This window comes from Austrofundulus limnaeus, unplaced genomic scaffold, assembly GCF_001266775.1.
Source record: "Austrofundulus limnaeus strain Quisiro unplaced genomic scaffold, Austrofundulus_limnaeus-1.0 Scaffold4, whole genome shotgun sequence".
Classification (NCBI taxonomy): domain Eukaryota; kingdom Metazoa; phylum Chordata; class Actinopteri; order Cyprinodontiformes; family Rivulidae; genus Austrofundulus; species Austrofundulus limnaeus.
This window is the reverse complement of record NW_013952406.1, coordinates 3,877,934-3,895,008: the sequence shown is the minus strand read 5'-3', so window position 1 is coordinate 3,895,008 and position 17,075 is coordinate 3,877,934. Positions and strand designations below refer to the sequence as shown.

The 17,075-nt window shown below is 38.6% G+C and overlaps 2 protein-coding genes across 2 annotated transcripts in view; one reads left to right on the top strand and one right to left on the bottom strand.

Annotated features, from left to right (window-relative positions):
- Positions 1–5,776: 5,776 nt before the first annotated feature.
- On the top strand, positions 5,777–11,440 carry kdm8 (lysine (K)-specific demethylase 8). Its single transcript, XM_014023839.1, has 8 exons — positions 5,777–5,884; positions 6,887–7,349; positions 8,094–8,266; positions 8,919–9,051; positions 9,128–9,193; positions 9,964–10,113; positions 10,212–10,304; positions 10,387–11,440. The coding sequence occupies exons 2-8, from the start codon at positions 6,894–6,896 to the stop codon at positions 10,549–10,551; spliced, it is 1,236 nt and encodes a 411-aa protein (XP_013879293.1). The 5' UTR covers positions 5,777–5,884; positions 6,887–6,893; the 3' UTR covers positions 10,552–11,440.
- Positions 11,441–11,733: 293 nt separating this feature from the next.
- The window catches only part of LOC106528611 (UNC93-like protein MFSD11), a 15,316-nt gene continuing 9,974 nt past the window's right edge, over positions 11,734–17,075 (bottom strand). Inside the window, exons 9-13 of the mRNA XM_014023827.1 lie at positions 15,477–15,542; positions 15,261–15,386; positions 14,992–15,166; positions 13,355–13,490; positions 11,734–12,978 (exon numbers count right to left, since the gene is read on the bottom strand). Of these exons, the coding sequence (XP_013879281.1) occupies positions 12,826–12,978; positions 13,355–13,490; positions 14,992–15,166; positions 15,261–15,386; positions 15,477–15,542 (656 nt within the window). The 3' untranslated portion in view covers positions 11,734–12,825. The remainder of the gene's footprint in view (positions 12,979–13,354; positions 13,491–14,991; positions 15,167–15,260; positions 15,387–15,476; positions 15,543–17,075) is intronic.

Sequence of the window (17,075 nt, the reverse complement as noted above, 5' to 3'; positions counted from 1 at the left end):
GAGTATAACATTATAACATGATATAAAACTCAAAAAAGTTGATTTTACATGATATTGCCCCTTTAACACATGTGGCAGTGGCAGCCATCTTGAATTAAAAGTCATAATAGGTGTAAGCAATAAGCATTCCTCCATGCTAGGACGCTTTGAGGTTTTTCCTTTGTAAGAAAAAACCAACTATATCCCCTCTGTCTGTTATTGACTCATCAGTATTACCCAGCAATAATCAGATGTGACCAGTATCAAGTGCTGAGTGATCCTGCAGACTAACCCCTCTCTGTCTGCCCTGAAACAGCTGTTTGAGCTCTAATTAAAGGGATGTAGCAGGTGTCACCTGAGCCCCGACCACAGGTCCACACCTGGTCGCAATAATTTGATCCAAAGTGGTTTTGACGGACTGCTCGCACTCCAGCGTCTCGTATTAAGCCTCTGGAACCGAGCACCTGCCTGGAACAAGCAGGCATGAGCGCGCCGCTAACATCACTGAAGGACGTGGCGCCTGTGAGCCGGTGCCTCTGCTGCGACCCAGGGGACAGGCTCCATCTTCCCTGCCTCTGACTCACCCAAAACATCTGTAAGTGAGCGGCCCTGCGACGCTGACCTGTAGTCACGCTGAGCCCAGGGCTCGCTGTGCGCGCGATAATTGTCTGTGGAAACCTCCCCGAGGCTGTAAAAGCAGCTTGTTTCAGATCTCCTGATGATTTCACAGGACATTTAACTTTACACCTCTCATTTGTTACCTCTCTAGGGCATTTCCAAATATCCATTACCTGGTTCCCAAGGAATGTAGCAACTTTTAACTGCTGCTAGCTTTTATGTATGCATAAATTGTTGTGGCAATAAATGTGACACTGAACTTGAAGTCACTGATGTGATGTTTGTTTGTGTGGAAYGCTGGGCAGACAGATGACCTCTTGGTGACGGACAAGCCCATTGCATAATATTGAGAATGCTGAGGCAGCATACAGACTGCCGTTTCCCCGTTTGTAGTATCTTCAAATAAAATTACCTTAGCAGACTTTGTACTATTTTACACCATTAATATTGCACAATATTAGAAAATCTTTGGCTCAAGCAAAGTGTTTGTAACTTTTACACCTCATGCGTCAATCTCAAGGCACAAGGGCCAGATGTTCCCCGCCACTGCATTTTATGAGCTTCAAAGAGGTATCAATGTCATTAAGTAGGCGTATGCTGTTTCAAAGTCACAATAAAGTAAATAAACAACGACAAACTACATCTCCCATAATGCATCTTGATTATTTTACCTGCAAAATGATGGCATCCCACCACAAGTTGGAGCTGCTCAGGGTTAGAACGTAGCTGACAGTCGGCAAAATTTGCCTTGTAAAATTTCCATTTCACTACATTTTCACCAGCCTCTTTTTGACTGGTTATAAATTTTAACAGAGTGAATTTCCTGTCAGAAAATAGGAGTAAAACTCTCTTACTTTTACTTTTTTTGTATTTCTGCATTATTTATGTCGCATTTAGTCAGTCGTAAACGTAGTTTTATGATCTTTGTGAAACTTATGTCATATGTGTGTCACAGGTTTCAATGAGATCACCCACCTACATAAATGTAAAAAAAGTAATTTTCTTTGTTAACAAGAACGTGTTAAAATGCTATTTCTATGCACGAAATACAAAGTAGAGCTCAGTTATTGTTTGTTAGCTGTGCTCAGCCATAGAAATGAGATAAGGAATATGACAATTTCTGTTTATTTGAAATTAAACATGAAACACTGACGTTAATTACAACTGGGCGTTTGAGGGCCATCATTATGCTCATATGGCCCCCAGTGAAAATTAGTTAAATGCCCCTGTTTCATACTTTTTAGAATTACTTAACTCTTTACAAATATTGTCATGAAATACATTCTGATTTCATCAAAAGCATTGTTTGAATGTGATATTGTGCCGTGTCTGTGTGACACGTCAGCCCAGGGGAATTTACATGTGAGGATGAAGCAGCAGCAGTTCAAATGGCAACCAGTTCAGGTCACGTTGCACTCTCTGTGGCAACAGWTTCTCTGTTGATTTGACTATACATTAATTTCATGAGTCAACAGGCTACGACAAACAGTTTGTGTCAAGCTAAACAGGGTTTAATTGGATTCTGATCCATGGAAACCCCATTGGAGGCTTGTTTCCATCTTTTATTTCAGCGGCACCCAGAGCGTAATGGTAGTGATTACATCCCTCCTGTGGTGTCCTGGTGGTTGTACCCTCGCGGGGCCCCTGGGTGGGTGCTGCTGACAGTCATGCCCTGCTGCCCTGTTTTAATCCTATCAAAACCCGAGCAGCAGCTTGCTGAGGATTTTTAGTTACAGCCCTGCTGAGATGAACTCAGGTTCCAAAAGACTTATAACTAAAAGTAATATTCATTTATTTATTGCTGCACAAAGTTGTCTTGCTGAGATTCCAAACTGTGCGCAAACTATAAAATTAAAACAGCTTACCTCGAGGTGAAGTTAAATTACGAAAGCTTCTATTTGGAACGTTCTTACAAAGCTTAGCTATTTTACTTTTGATTAAAAGAAGAACTTCACTGTAAATAAATTTGTCCCTAAAGGACTAAATGTTCCTTGTCACAGCTAATCAACCTTTTTCTACATAAAAACGTTCATACCTCAGTGAATTTTACCAACACAGAGTTAAGATTTGTGTGAAAGTAGTTGAGTCATTCACACCACATTCTTTACGTGCTAACAGATCACGCAAAATGTTGCATGAGATTGTGCATAATATAGCTTTATTTGTTATAAGATCTTTCCTGCCCACAGCCATCAGCATCTACGATAAGCTTTTAGTTAAATGAGTTACAACAACACCAAATTTCCCTCTGGGATCAATAAAGTATTTTGAATTTGAATTGAATTTGAATAAGAGGTTTTTAGTTGTTAACATCTTTAGATTAAAAAAAACTTGGCATGTGTTGGACTTTACCCATTTTGTCAAAAAAACTGACCTGTTTATTTTTGAGTTTGGCTCAGTTTTAGTGAAACATGAAGTGACATCAAACGGGAACTCTTTAAGCAAGGTAACTCTTTGTTTAATGAAACATTATTTGAACTCTGACTATTTGTCTCTCTGATAGTGACTCAAATGATCTAAAAAAACCCCATCAGATTCTTCTCTACAGTGTGTGTTGTTAGTCACTGTAGCAATGTTCGGTTTACARGTTGTAATTCCACTTTGATGTAATTTCCTGTTACTTTACTTGCAAATATCTCAACAACTGTTCATCTCAGTGGCATGTTTTATTTATTTATTTATTTATTTTTTGCAATATGTTATCAATAGGGATGCACCGATATGAAAATTTCAGCTGATATTGATATCCGATATAATTATTGCTATTATGGCCGATAACCGAAATTTACCAATATTACACAAACACACAAATTACATTTTACATYTAGGCACCAACACACATGGGTCTTTTCTTGATACAGTAAATAAACAACCAGACCTCTGACATGGCTTATTACTTCAGTTATTCCTGCCTACGCAGCATCAATATCACTATCATGATCAAACAGATGCTGCTCAACCAACCATCTCCAATACCAAAACAGAAACACAAAGTTAAAAAGTGGGAAATCAATTTCGGATGATAATATTGGCCCAGTTTTACATATTGGACTGATACCAATATTCTAGGAAATGACCAATATCGGCCGAAACCGTTATGAATGCCGATACATCGTGCATCTCTAGTTATCAATGCTGTCTGTCCAAAAATGCATTCATATTTATCAGAAAAAAATTGATGTCTCAGGCACTTTCAGCAATAGCCTTTTAATTAAAACAGTGTTTTGAGATCATAAAGTGGGCCCTTAAAAATTATATATACGTATATACTATATGTATATATATATATATACACACATGTATATATACACATGTATATACAGTATATATAATATGTTGCTATCCACCAAAACTCAACTACTTTTTTTGTGATAATTTCCCTTGCTGCAGTCACTTCTCGCAATTTTCTCCTCATTTTAAAAAAAGGTGCTGTTTCCTCCTTTAAATGAAATCCTGAATTTTCTGAATGACACCAGCTAACAAGGCCCCACGAGGAAAGGTGATCTCCCTCTCTTACACAGGAGAAAAGGTCGCTGACCTCTGCGCACAACGTTCYTCCTGACAGCACAGGGAGGGACAGCGTTGCCAGACTTGTGACCTTCAGCGCGGCCCCACGCCGTCTTACAACCACAGAGTTGGACATGTGTGAATAATACATCAGTCTCTCCTGCTGGGACCACCGTGAGCTCTCACACAAGCGGAGGTGCACAAACACAGCACTCACATCATGTTGTAAGGTTTGTCTCCCTGAGATTCCCGTGCAATATAATGAAGACAGAGTGTCTCACCAACTGTGGGCTGATGTTTCACATTGTACACTATAAACACCGGTACCAGCAAATACAAGCAGSGATAGATATTTCTGACAATTTATGTGCAAAGATTTTTCTTTAATACAGTTTTTATACACCTTAGTAKGTATCGAACACTTATCTTTATCTTTTTTAAATTACATTTGTGATGTATTATTATTATTATTTATCTACCCATTCCAGTAATGGCAGCAAAGCATAAAAAACACAATGAACGTTGTGTTCCTTTGACCATCACAGTAATTTCCAACCACCACGAGAGTAAGTGAACAATAAATCGAGCCACAAAGATTCTGCTGTTTACACAGTGAGTGTGAATAGAAATGTTTGAACCATCTTAAAATCCCCTGTGATTCCTGGATAGGCGGCATGCCTCTTGTTTCCTTCTGCTTTACATACAAGAACAGCTCTGCGCTTTCCACCGAGATTATTTGAATTTCACAGAGTGTTTGACATTTCATAACAGTGCAGAGAGTTGATATATCTAGACTTCCACTGGTGGTGGTGTTTTTCCCCCCTATCCTGTTTGTATAAAGCCCCATGAAAAAAGAAGTGCAGATGAATATAATAAGTCCCCAAAAACCTGTGTGTGACATCAAAAAGACCAYCCAGATTATTGTTTTACCTTCACACAAAGCCCTCGTGGGATAAGTGTATTTGCATTACACAACATGAGCAGCAGGAGCGTTTTAAAAAAAGATGGGGGAGAAAATGTTTGTGCAGCGATTCTGACATCCTTTATCATGACAGGCAGACAGTCTGGTCCACCTGTTGAAACAGATGTAAAGTGTGAGCAGGTATGTTAATGAGCCTGCACTGCTTTGTTAAATTCTCTTTGCTCGGCCTCACTTAGCTGATAATTTGAAAACAGAGAGAGAGCTCACATGAGCGATGAACAGACTTCTGAGCTGCTACYAGACTAAGACGTTGCGGACAAATGTAACTGTGTGGGAGTGTGAATGTGGGAGAGTGTATAGATAGTAGGAAACAGCCCACACATGAAAAACAAGTGTCTGTTTGTTTTCACTTTCTAGTTTTCACGATGAAGGAAAGGTTTCCTGCAGTCTAATCYTGCAACAAGATGCCATTCAGTTCAGTGCCAGACTGGCTTTTCACACATTACTGTATCTGTTGCTTTTCAGCATGTGCACATGTTAGTACCCTCTGCTGGACTACACAGTGAATTCATGTCATTTCTTCTATTTAAATAAACCTCATTTAAAAAGATTTCACCTCAAAACCATTTAAACTATAATAATATCGTGGATAACTAATTAATCAACTCAATTTCTGGCATTTCTCCACAGTTTTGACAACCGCGACGAAGATGCGGAACTAATGTTTCTTCGAAGTTTCAGTTGCTGGTCGGTGTGTTTTTGTTGCAGCACCTGTTAGCGTGCTTGTAGTTTCGCGAGCGGTGAAGTTAAATTTATTGAAATTCCACAACATTCTTGTCGTAAATGGGGCTGTAGCAGGTATGTGTTGCTGTTTTACTGTTTTATATTAAATATTTTAACAAGAGTTTATTTTAAGACCCGTTGTTGCTATCAAACGAAGCTAATACTGAACGTCGTTTGAACTTTATTAAATATAATGTTAGCTTAAATATTTTAGATAGTTTGCGTTCTTAAAATAGTAATAAAACATAGTTAACTGTGTATGTTTTATTGCTATTTGATTAATACATTGATTTTTGCACAACCAAATTGCCCATGTTGGTTTAGTGATTTTTTTTTTTAATGCAAGTAGTTTTTGTGTATAACTGGAGCAAATGCAAATCTAATAAAATGGGTTGCTTCTTAACATTCCTCTTCATTCTGTTTTGCTTCAGGGGGTTCATTTAATAGAACGCCATAAAAATCTGATAACTGCTGCAGGGCTGTATCACCCTTTTGAACATGTGATATRTTGAGTACAACCCTTTCTTTAGGTAAATTTAGCCTGTTTTTGCCTTCACGTGGCTGCGAGTCTGCATAAAAAAAGAATCAGGTGCTCAGAGTTGGCTGCCTCCTTCTTTGGCAGCATCTCTGGCAAACCAAAGCGTCCAAACATGGATGGAGTCACACAAAGGCAGAGTTGGCGCATCCAGAAATTGTGCAACAAACTGTCATCACTGTGCATGTGTCACATGAGCAGTTCTGGCTCAGGATATCCTCACTGCTGTTTTCTGTTTGCCAGTCTGGAAATTAGGAGCATACTTCCTTTTCCCCCTGCAGCAGAGAAATTGATGAAATAAACAAGTGTCCTGTGTAGGTGTGTGATTATGGTGGGCACTTATTATGACACTAATGGGCCCACGGCCAGCCAATCACACGTGTGATTATGTTCCAGCCCTTGTCTTAAATTGAGCGTTTTTCCAAGTCAGACTGCTTTTAAACAGAGTAGATGTAACTTTGGGTTAAATTACCGGTTCTACATAATCGTTTTAGTTTGAACTAGTGTGAAGCTTTGAACCACTTCCGTTTTCCCTCCCACAGAAAGACAATGGCATCTTTGTGGTCAAAAATCTCAGCTGCTCTACCAGTTAATGAGGAACAGTTTCCCCTGCAGTTCGGTGACAAGGTTGAGTCTAGTGTGTTGGAAARGCTGAAGCGATCCAGACAGCAGCTGTACAGCAACACAACAACAAGTGCCAGCCAAACGCTTAATGCTCAGATCATTTTGGACATTTCATGGGAGAGACTCAACACCGGGACGTGGCGCCATGTGGAGAAAGACTGGAGGCGTGTTTACTCCTACGGCTGCCTGTTCAAAGTGGCTGCAATGTGTCGAGAAAACCRATCAGAGGACGAGATCCTGGAGGCTGTCAGGACTTGTGACATGGGTTTACTCATGGGTGCAGCCATCATGGACAACATGCTTCAGGCTTTTGTTCGGATTCTGCAAAGTGAAATGAGAAATGTTGAAGAAGAAGATAAAAGTGAATGTGTTGAAGCAAAGGTTGGTTGATTTGTTCTGTCCCTTAATATTACTTTGTTTCTGCATTACCCTCACATCAGCTTGGCATCTGGGGATATCACATGAGATCACACATGATGGCGTTTTCACAGTTTGTCATTTCTCAACACGAGGGGATTTTAGTCTAAAACTCTGGCCTAAAAAGGCGGTGGGCGATATGCATTACTTCATAAAATTCTAGGCCTTTACTTTATATTATTATTTCTCTTTTTGCCCTTTATCTTGGTGCACTTCATCAGATTCCACTGAAGATAAAGTGCCACGCGTTCTCAAAGGTCAGATCACTTTGTTTTGACCAGGCTCAACTGACTTTTTTTCTCTCTCTCTCTTGATTACACATTTTCATTCTTTGCCCTGAAAAATGTCAACTTAAAGCTGTTAAAACATCCAAAATACCTGTGAGTAATTGCTTTTAGAGCAGGACTGAAGCAGCTATTTATCATTGTTTTGGATCTGCTGCCTATTTTCTATCTTAATGGGATCTTTAAAAAAATATGAGAAATATGTGATGGCAGTCAAACCCTCCTGCTTCTAATCATATGTTTCCCCAAAAATTAAAATTACTCCTATCTTTTTACCATCAGCTATTTATTCATGCTTAGACGGCTGTTATAATTTCAGATATGGTCATAAACACATATAATAGTGAGTTATTTTAATTACCCGTACTACTGCCTTCTAATGGTGAAACTATTTGTGTACATTTCTTTTTGCCATCATTAACAGAGAATAAAGATTGTGAGCCCACGTGTGCCTTTAATCAAAGAGGAGTTGGCTGTTCCCAGAATTAAGTCTCCTTCACTGGAAAGCTTCAATAAAAACTACTTGCTTCCTCTCCAACCGGTGATTTTAGAAGGGATAATCGACCACTGGCCCGCKCTCAGCAACCATTCGTGGAGGTTTGTCTGCTTCATCTAAAAAGCTTTCCGGTCAAATGACTTTATATCCATTAATACTGTTTTATGTGTTTGTTTCTGCATGMCATCACTGTTATTATTTATTGTTAGCAACATGTTAAAGTCAAAATACTCTGAATATAAAGGATGTTTTAAACAAAATGCATAATTTGTCTGTCAGAATGAAGTTTTTTTTAGTGTTAAGAGCACCCTACAGCTTTGTATAACAACCCCASTTATGTTCACTTCAGCCATGTAATCAGACTGATCTACTCTTGTGACAATAGCTAAGTGCACTTTCCCTGCTGAGAGGACCGGAAAACTGGAGGACCCTCATTCAGAGGGACAGCTGACACGTAACATACAGATTTTCACGTTTACTATAAGTTACGCTCCAACTTTTGGATGCATTTACCCAAAAACTGAAAGTAGAACACACAAACTGAGCATAAGTTTGTTCAGAAAAACGTAGGTAATTCCTCACTTTTAATTGAACAAACTTTCATCGTAGTTTAACAGTAGCATTTCATGTCCTCTTTCACAAAGCTCTTAGCTGCTGATTCACATCCAAAAGTGCTCATTTTAACATGTTTTTTTGCTGCACTGCTCTTTTATTTTTGTGGCTCYTGTCAGTAATTGTCTTCCTCCTGCGAAGCATAGAGTACTTGAGGTCTGTGGCCGGCTGCCGGACCGTTCCTGTAGAGGTGGGATCCAGGTACACAGACGAGGACTGGTCGCAAACGCTGCTAACGGTCAACGAGTTTATTGACAAATACATTTTGAATAAAGTGAGTGCGTCTTCATCGAGGTTTTAAGCTGTTGTAACGCTTAGCAGATTTGTAAAGGCACTGATTTGTTTTTCAGGTCCAGAGTTCTCAAAATGGAGAGAAAGCTTTGGGTTATCTTGCTCAGCACCAGCTTTTTGATCAGGTAGAGTTAGAAAGAGATTAAATTACTTTTAAAAAAATGACCTTAAACAAGTCAGTTCATTTTGTCTGTCATATAAATAGTTCCCAAATTTAGAGTACACGCCCAGTCTCATCACCAAAGGGCATCTGTTTTGTTTTCCTGAAAACGCCACGTCTAATAAAACACCTGAAATGTGTTTTTTTTCCTGTGGTCCAGGTGTTCTACTTGAAAACATCACCATAAAATTAATTTACATCGTGACTGCCTTGTGGCTAGTTTATCTCAACTCCCACAGTCGATGTTAAATCTGTAGCTACAGATGCCTTCATCTAAAAAAAAAATCTAATTTAATGCCTCAAGAAAAGGTCAAATTGGTAGAAATTTAAGAAAACTGTGAGACTGTGACATTAAATGGCTCTAAAAGCATAARTAATGCATAATCAAGTTAGCAATCATGGCTTTGAGACTCAGCAGTGGTAACAAAATAAAAAGATACAAGTGGCTCAGTGAGTCAACAAACTGTCAGGGCTGATTACACATCTGCAATATACTTTCATGACAATCTGTATAATAATATAATATTACTGTTTTAGTTTGAACAAATGTAAGACAAAATAAAAAGGACAAGCCAAAGATTCAAATTTAGTATGAATTTTATTCAGCACACGTTCTAGTGGACTTTAGAATTGCTTTTTTCTCTTTTTAACATTCCTGCTGTAAAAATATGTATCTAAACAGTAAAATAAGCTTAAACTGTTGTTTTGTTTTTGTTTGTTTTATAATCCCACAAGATACCAGAGCTAAAAGAAGACATTCGCATCCCGGATTATTGTWGTCTGGGTGAAGGAGACGAGGATGATATTACTGTAAACGCATGGTTTGGACCCGCAGGCACGGTGTCTCCTCTCCACCAGGACCCTCAGCAGAACTTCCTGGCTCAGGTGACGACGACAATGCTGCCTTACCAATCTGTCAAAAYTAATTCGTCCTGGGATCACAGTTTTGTTAACCACGTGGGAGTCTCTGCTTGCATACAAAGGTGGTGGGAAGCAAATACGTTCGCCTGTATTCCCCAGAGGACACAGACAAGCTTTACCCTCATCAATCACAGCTTCTCTACAATACCAGTCAGGTGGGATTGACAGTTCACAGAAAGAAGAATGTGTGTGGAAAAAAAAATTCCACTGTTTTGAGTTCTGAACTTTCCCGTGCAGGTGGAAGTGGAGAATCCAAATGCTGAACGCTTCCCTGAGTTTGTCAAGGCTTCATATCTGGAATGTGTCTTACAGCCTGGAGACGTGCTGTTCATCCCCGTCAAACACTGGCATTACGTCCGATCYTTAGAAGTGAGCTTCTCAGTCAGCTTCTGGTGGTCATAATTTCCTATTTATAATAATGAAATGTTTAGAATTGCAGGACAGAAAGCATATTTCACACCTCCTTTTATGCCAGAGTATTAAACTAAGTTTAGACACATAAAAACGGGAGGTTTTCTGCTACAGTGAGATGAGATCAATCAAGTGTTTTAGCTTATGTGAAGCTAATTGTCATAAATAAAAGGAAACACTGATCACACAAACCTTTGACTCATAAACAGAAGCTGCTAGATGATTGGTTTTATTTAGCTGCTGATGAGTGAAGCAACACCCTTTGTGTGAAAAACCCAACAAAACATCAGTGCTGTTAGTCATCTGAAATAATATGTAACTCTTTGGAAATTGGCTTATTTAATTGCCTCCTCACCTTTATTCACACAAACATCCTACGAGGTGTGATTTCCATAATTCAGGAAAATGAGACAAGTTCTCAAATTTAATAACTGAGTGAGCTGCAAGTACAGACATGAACTAACAACTGCAACTCTTTGAGTAAACTGACAGTCTGAAGCAATCAGGCAGGTGACGCACAAAAAAAAGGTATTATATTAAATAAACTGAACCCCAGGGCATACACAAGGCTTTGAATTTAAAACAGCCTCTCTGGATGAATGTCTTTAACAGTGAACTGAGACGAGCGGATTTCAAGCTTCAGTCGTGTATCCTACAGGTCCTTTTCAGTCAAACCTGCCTATATCGGCTATGATGTGAGGATGTAACAAAATTAGGCAGATCGGCCCTGATGTGTACGTTTTATCTGCTTGTCAGCCTAAATGCACGGTCGGCTAAAGTAGTGCTTTGGGAAATCAACGGCTGTGGTAGCCAGGTGGAGCTGAAGAGTAGCAGGGATAATAAAGTAAAAGAGTTCAATAAACACAAGATTTATAACCGGTTTTAGGATAATGTCTACATTATTTAATATACCAGAACACAAATTCATTTAAAGGCCTAGCATTCTTTGGAATGTGGCTGTTTTGATCAAACCTTGTAAACAATGTTGGGCATGAGTGTCACCTATCGAACATGCCTTTGTTCAGGTAATAGACTTATCCAAAACTTTCTCTACAAGATCATGCCAGGACCACTGGAATGGAAACCTTTCCCCTTAAACTTATGTCTTTTGTGCCTCTTTTCTGACCAACATAATTGTTGATTTTTATTTTAAAGAAATCAGACAAATCAACATTAAATTCAATATTATTTACTATGTGGATATACAAGTTTTTATAAAGACAAAGCCTGTGGAAATACATGAAAAATAGGGGGATTATTCAGATAAATCAGCAATTGTAGCCAAATATTACAAACTGTGGTGCAAAAAGACTTGATTAATACAGAAAACACCTAAACAGACCTATTATAGCTTAGATTAAAATACATGCATTTTATTAAAGATTTACTAAATAGAACATTAACAACTGTATGCAAAATATACAAAAAAACAACAAGTAGTGATTATTAAACATTAATTAGTATCATTTATACATATAATAAAAGGCATTTGTCTTGCATTCCAGTGTTTTAGGATAATATGAGAAATTCTAAGACTAGCCATTTTTATACAAATAATATGCACGATCATGTGCAAATAACACAAACCATTATGCTCAGAGTATATGTTGGAAATGACTCTCTGCTACTACCACATCAACCTTTAGGACAATATCTGTAGAACTGACTTAAGTGTGGCCATATTTGTGTTTTAGAGGTCCGTTGACWGTGGCAGCCATCTTAAATCCAGCTGTTAATCAAGTGTAGATGACCATCCAAAGATTAGATTATTCTATGGAAGTTTAAATTTGTTCAGTTGTTCACGAGATATTTTGGTAAGAGATGCAAACATTATCTTCTACTTTTGCTTTTCGTCAGCGGGTGAAAACAAGCTTTTAATAAAAAAATAAAACGAACAAATTAGTGACGTAAAATATCTTCAACAACATTATTATTAAGACAAACCTGAGCTGTAAGTAGGCGGTTAGGAAGACTTTAGAGTCAGACTAAGTGCGGTGCAATGGTTTAGTCGAAAATCCCACTGGTTAAACATTAACCATCACTGTCCAGAGTCCAGTGAAAAGGGTAGAGAATCTGCAAAACACAATTTGTGCCTTCATAATCATCTAAAACCATCATATTGTACTATCCTGGGATCATCATTATCCAAATGTACAAGACCTTCGGAGCATCAGCGAAAGAATGCATTAAATTACTCTCCAACTTCCTCCCAAATAGTGTGTATGTCCCAAAACACAGCTGATACCTAATGAGCATGTGTGCCCTTTAATCTTCCTGAAAGTCTGTAGGAAAGTCCTGCACCCTTTCCACGATGAAGAAGCAGAGGGTTCCGATGAAGCCCAGGATGACCAGAAGCAGGAGCTGCCACATCAGCAGGAGGTACCCGCTGTAGAAGAACGCCACGGCTGCACAGACAGACTAATGAGGGGGGACACAAATTTTTTACTGTCATTAGGAAGAGGAAATGGTTTCGATGCACCGCAAAAACTGAAAGATCTAAGCCCGAAACTAAAGAGAGTGACCATCACATATTCTAACGTCACTTCAATTTTTGTATTTTTTTTATAGTTTTGCATGGGAAACGTTAAAAAATCTATTTTGATGGGTGTAATGTTTGTCAACTCTGCAGCAGAAAAACAAGAGAGAACACAGTGGAAGTTATGCCTTTTTGCCACTTTGTATTCCTATTAATGAGCCTTCTGGTGAATTTATTTCACACTTGACAGGACAYAGTTTTGACTGAGCTTTGCTCGGCTCTGCTAACAATGTCTGGGAATAGGCAATTGAGGATTACCTGGATGAATTTGAAGATGGCAAAAGCCGCCGCGCTTTGTTCCGCATAAACATGGCCCAGGATGCTATAGAGCTGCGTGTTGAAACAACTGTCTCCGAGTCCGAGCAGGAAGCTGCACAAGAGGGCGATGGAAACACTGGGAGAGAAAACGTAGGTCCTATTAGAGTATCATAACGCTTCTGGTAAATCAGAAATAATCAAAAGGCCAAGCTTTCCTTGAAGAAATGCACAAAAAATTTCATCGTGTGTAATTAATCATCAGAAAAACTCAACAATTAATATTAGTACCATGTGATTACAGATTTTTGAGTGCAACACACAATCATCAGGCACATGTGTGAGCCTAATGGCACCAGTGTGGAGCAGCTAATGCTAACCCTACGAACTTGTATAATACCTGAAACACCGAAATAAACCGGAGTATGGGGAAAACCAGAAAAGGCAAAACAAGGCCACAACGTCAGCTACTTGCAAGTGCAATTGTCATCTATTAATTGTCATATTAATAGTTATCAACCAAATGCTATTGTGATATTTGTAATATTTATTTGTTTATTTTTTTCATTTAATCATAAAACAAAACATTTAATCAAAAAAACAACAATTTTCAACACAACACAAAATCATTAAATTAAAGGGAGCAGAAAGAAGAAAAAAATCTTTATATATATATATATATATATATATATATATATATATATATATATATATACACAAACATTTACATAAATAAGCAAAACAAAAAGGTTAAAATATCTGCTAGTAATAAAAAATATTAAAACTATTCAACCAGCAGCTTGTATAAATGCCTATTATGTATTTTCATATTTATTCAACAAATCAAATTGTACCAATCTTCCAAATAACTTAATCGAACCAGCATTTTTACAATCGCTAACCAATTTGTTCCATAACTTAATTCCTTGAACTGAGGTACATCTTTCTTTCAAGTTAGTTCGAATTTTGGGTTTCACAAACATTTCAAATCCTTTAAGACTATAAATACTTTCCCTCTTAACGAAATTTAATTGAATGTTCAAAGGTAATGTGTTTTTATGAGCCCTATACATAATTAGCAAAATCTTATAATCAACCAACTCCTGAAACTTCAACTATTTCAAATGACAAAATAATATATTTGATGGGTAACTGTAATATTTCGTGGTGATAATTCTTATGGCTCTTTTTTTGCAAAATAAACGTAGACTTTGTAAATGTTTTACATGCCTTTCCTCAGACTTCAACACAATAAATCAAATGTGGAACAATTATTGCATTATATAATATACATAGTGCTTTATCATTAAACAATTCCTTTACCTTGTATAGTACTGCAATGGATTTTACTTATATGAGACTTCCAAGTCAAATTTTCATCAATGATGACACTCAAGAACCTAACCTCACTGACTCTACTAGTCTCAACACCATCGACTCTAAATGAAAGATTGACCGTTCTTTTTCTGTTTCTATTTTTTGCCAAAATCGCACAAACCTTTTATGTACAAAATGTTGAGAATTGACAACGTATCCATTTTAGTTAAATCTTGAAAATAACGTTCAATCTCATGATCAGAAAATGTGCTTGGATTATCTCTCTGCTACAATCACGTCAAATTTAAGCAATAATGACCCACCTGGGTGTTAGGTACGGGCTCTTCTGGGTGGTGGTTTCAAACACGACYGGTGCGTCATCTGGGATGTTCAGAAAGATCAAGTACGAGGCGATGAAATGGACAACCATTCCCAGAAAGACCACGGAGGTTCGTCTGAAGCGGCTGTTCTTGCACAACAGTCCAAACAGACCTCCACCTGGTGGGACAGAGGAGGTTATGGGTCAACCCTAAGATCTTTAGTGACTTTAAATCTGCCCCCGACATGTTCCGTGCCATGAAAGTAAACCCACCTACTATTTCTCCGATGCCTACCACGATCCCAGAGATCCCAATCAAGCCTTTGGCTGCTGCTCCAAAGTGTGTAGTAGCTCCGATACACGTTCCATACACACCGCTGTAGAACGATAGCTCGAGGCCTGGGGAACAGGAAAGATGTGAAGCACTGTAGCTGCAAGGCCTTTTTTTTTTAACCGGAGGCTGAAAGATTTAGCGCATTAATGCCTTACCGCTGTATGCCATGCAGGGACTCAGGAGCAGGATGGTTTTAGTCCTCAGCAGCTGCAGGATTGTTTCTGGAAGGGAGGAAATACAACAGGCTAATCTGAATTGCTAATAAAAGCCTAATTCTTAAACTAATACACCTTCTTTACTTCTGTATTAAAATGTATGTAAAAATGCAGAGATTAAGGCCCTTTTTTTCTCTGACAATTAAAGTTCTAGTGGAATATGGGGAAATACTCCTCTAGCAATAAGCCAAAAAGCCACATTTAAATGCAGATTGAAAAGCACCCAGGAGAGATTTCCATTCAGGCTGTTAGAGAAATTCGGGGGTTTTAAAGCACAAATCCCACCGGATTTGTTTATATATGCCTCGATGCCCTTTCTCGACATGAATCGCCGTGCATCTTTGATAAACCTGATATCTTTCAGGTAGGTGCACACAACACACACGCATGCAAGACAAAGAGCAATCAGATCATCCAAACAACCCCGGGGCAAGTGCTGAAAGCAGAAGCGACTGCAGCAAAGTTTCCAGATGACAAACAGAAGAGATAATCGGAGATAAACTTGCGCTAAGACACTTTCTGTGTACTCTGTCGTGACGCTGAAAGATTCTTATCCACATGAAAGTGAATTTCACTTGAAGAAAAACAAAACTGCCTGGCTGCTAGTTGTAGACTAAGAGTAACTGAATGTGAGGAAAGTAAAAAAAAATCCAGGAAAGAAAGGAAAAATAGAGCATTTTAGCTTTGAAAAACTCCCAGGTGGATCAAACTCCATTTGGTGACATATTACGTCTCGATTTTCACCCAAACAAGACGCAGGCACCTCAGCAAAGTCAATTTTGTTTTCAACTTTGGTCCAAAGAAAACAACAGATGCCAGCTGGACTGCTAACACATTTATTATAGAAATATTTTCCCTTCAGAATGAAAGACAGTAACATCATTTATAGGCTGACTTTACCGTAGGTGCCATTGCGGAGTTGTTTTAGACAACATTTTGAATAACTTTTGTGCATAAAAATTAGTGTCTAAATTAAATTTCTTGATTTGTGGTGAGAATGGAGGGAAATTACATGTCATAAGCAAATATTTGTGTAGTTAACAATTCTGCTGTCTCTTTCCTGTCCACCAACCCAGCCGGTCGAGGCAGTTGGCTGCCTGTCGAGCCTGGTTCTGCTGGAGGTTTCTTCCTGATTAGCAGGGAGATTTCCTCTCCACCGTTTGCTCAGGATGGGAGACTGTGATGAAGTGATTCAACACAATCTGCTGGTTTCTTCTTTATATTGTTCTTTTTTCATGTACAGTGCCCTGGGACAACATACACTCACCGGCCACTTTATTAGGTACACCTGTCCAACTGCTCGTTAACACTTAATTTCTAATCAGCCAATCACATGGCGGAAACTCAGTGCATTTAGGCATGTAGACATGGTCAAGACAATCTCCTGCAGTTCAAACCGAGCATCAGTAAGGGGAAGAAAGGTGATTAGAGTACCTTTGAATGTGGCATGGTTGTTGGTGCCAGAAGGGCTGGTCTGAGTATTTCAGAAACTGCTGATCTACTGGGATTTTCACGCACAACCATCTCTAGGGTTTACAG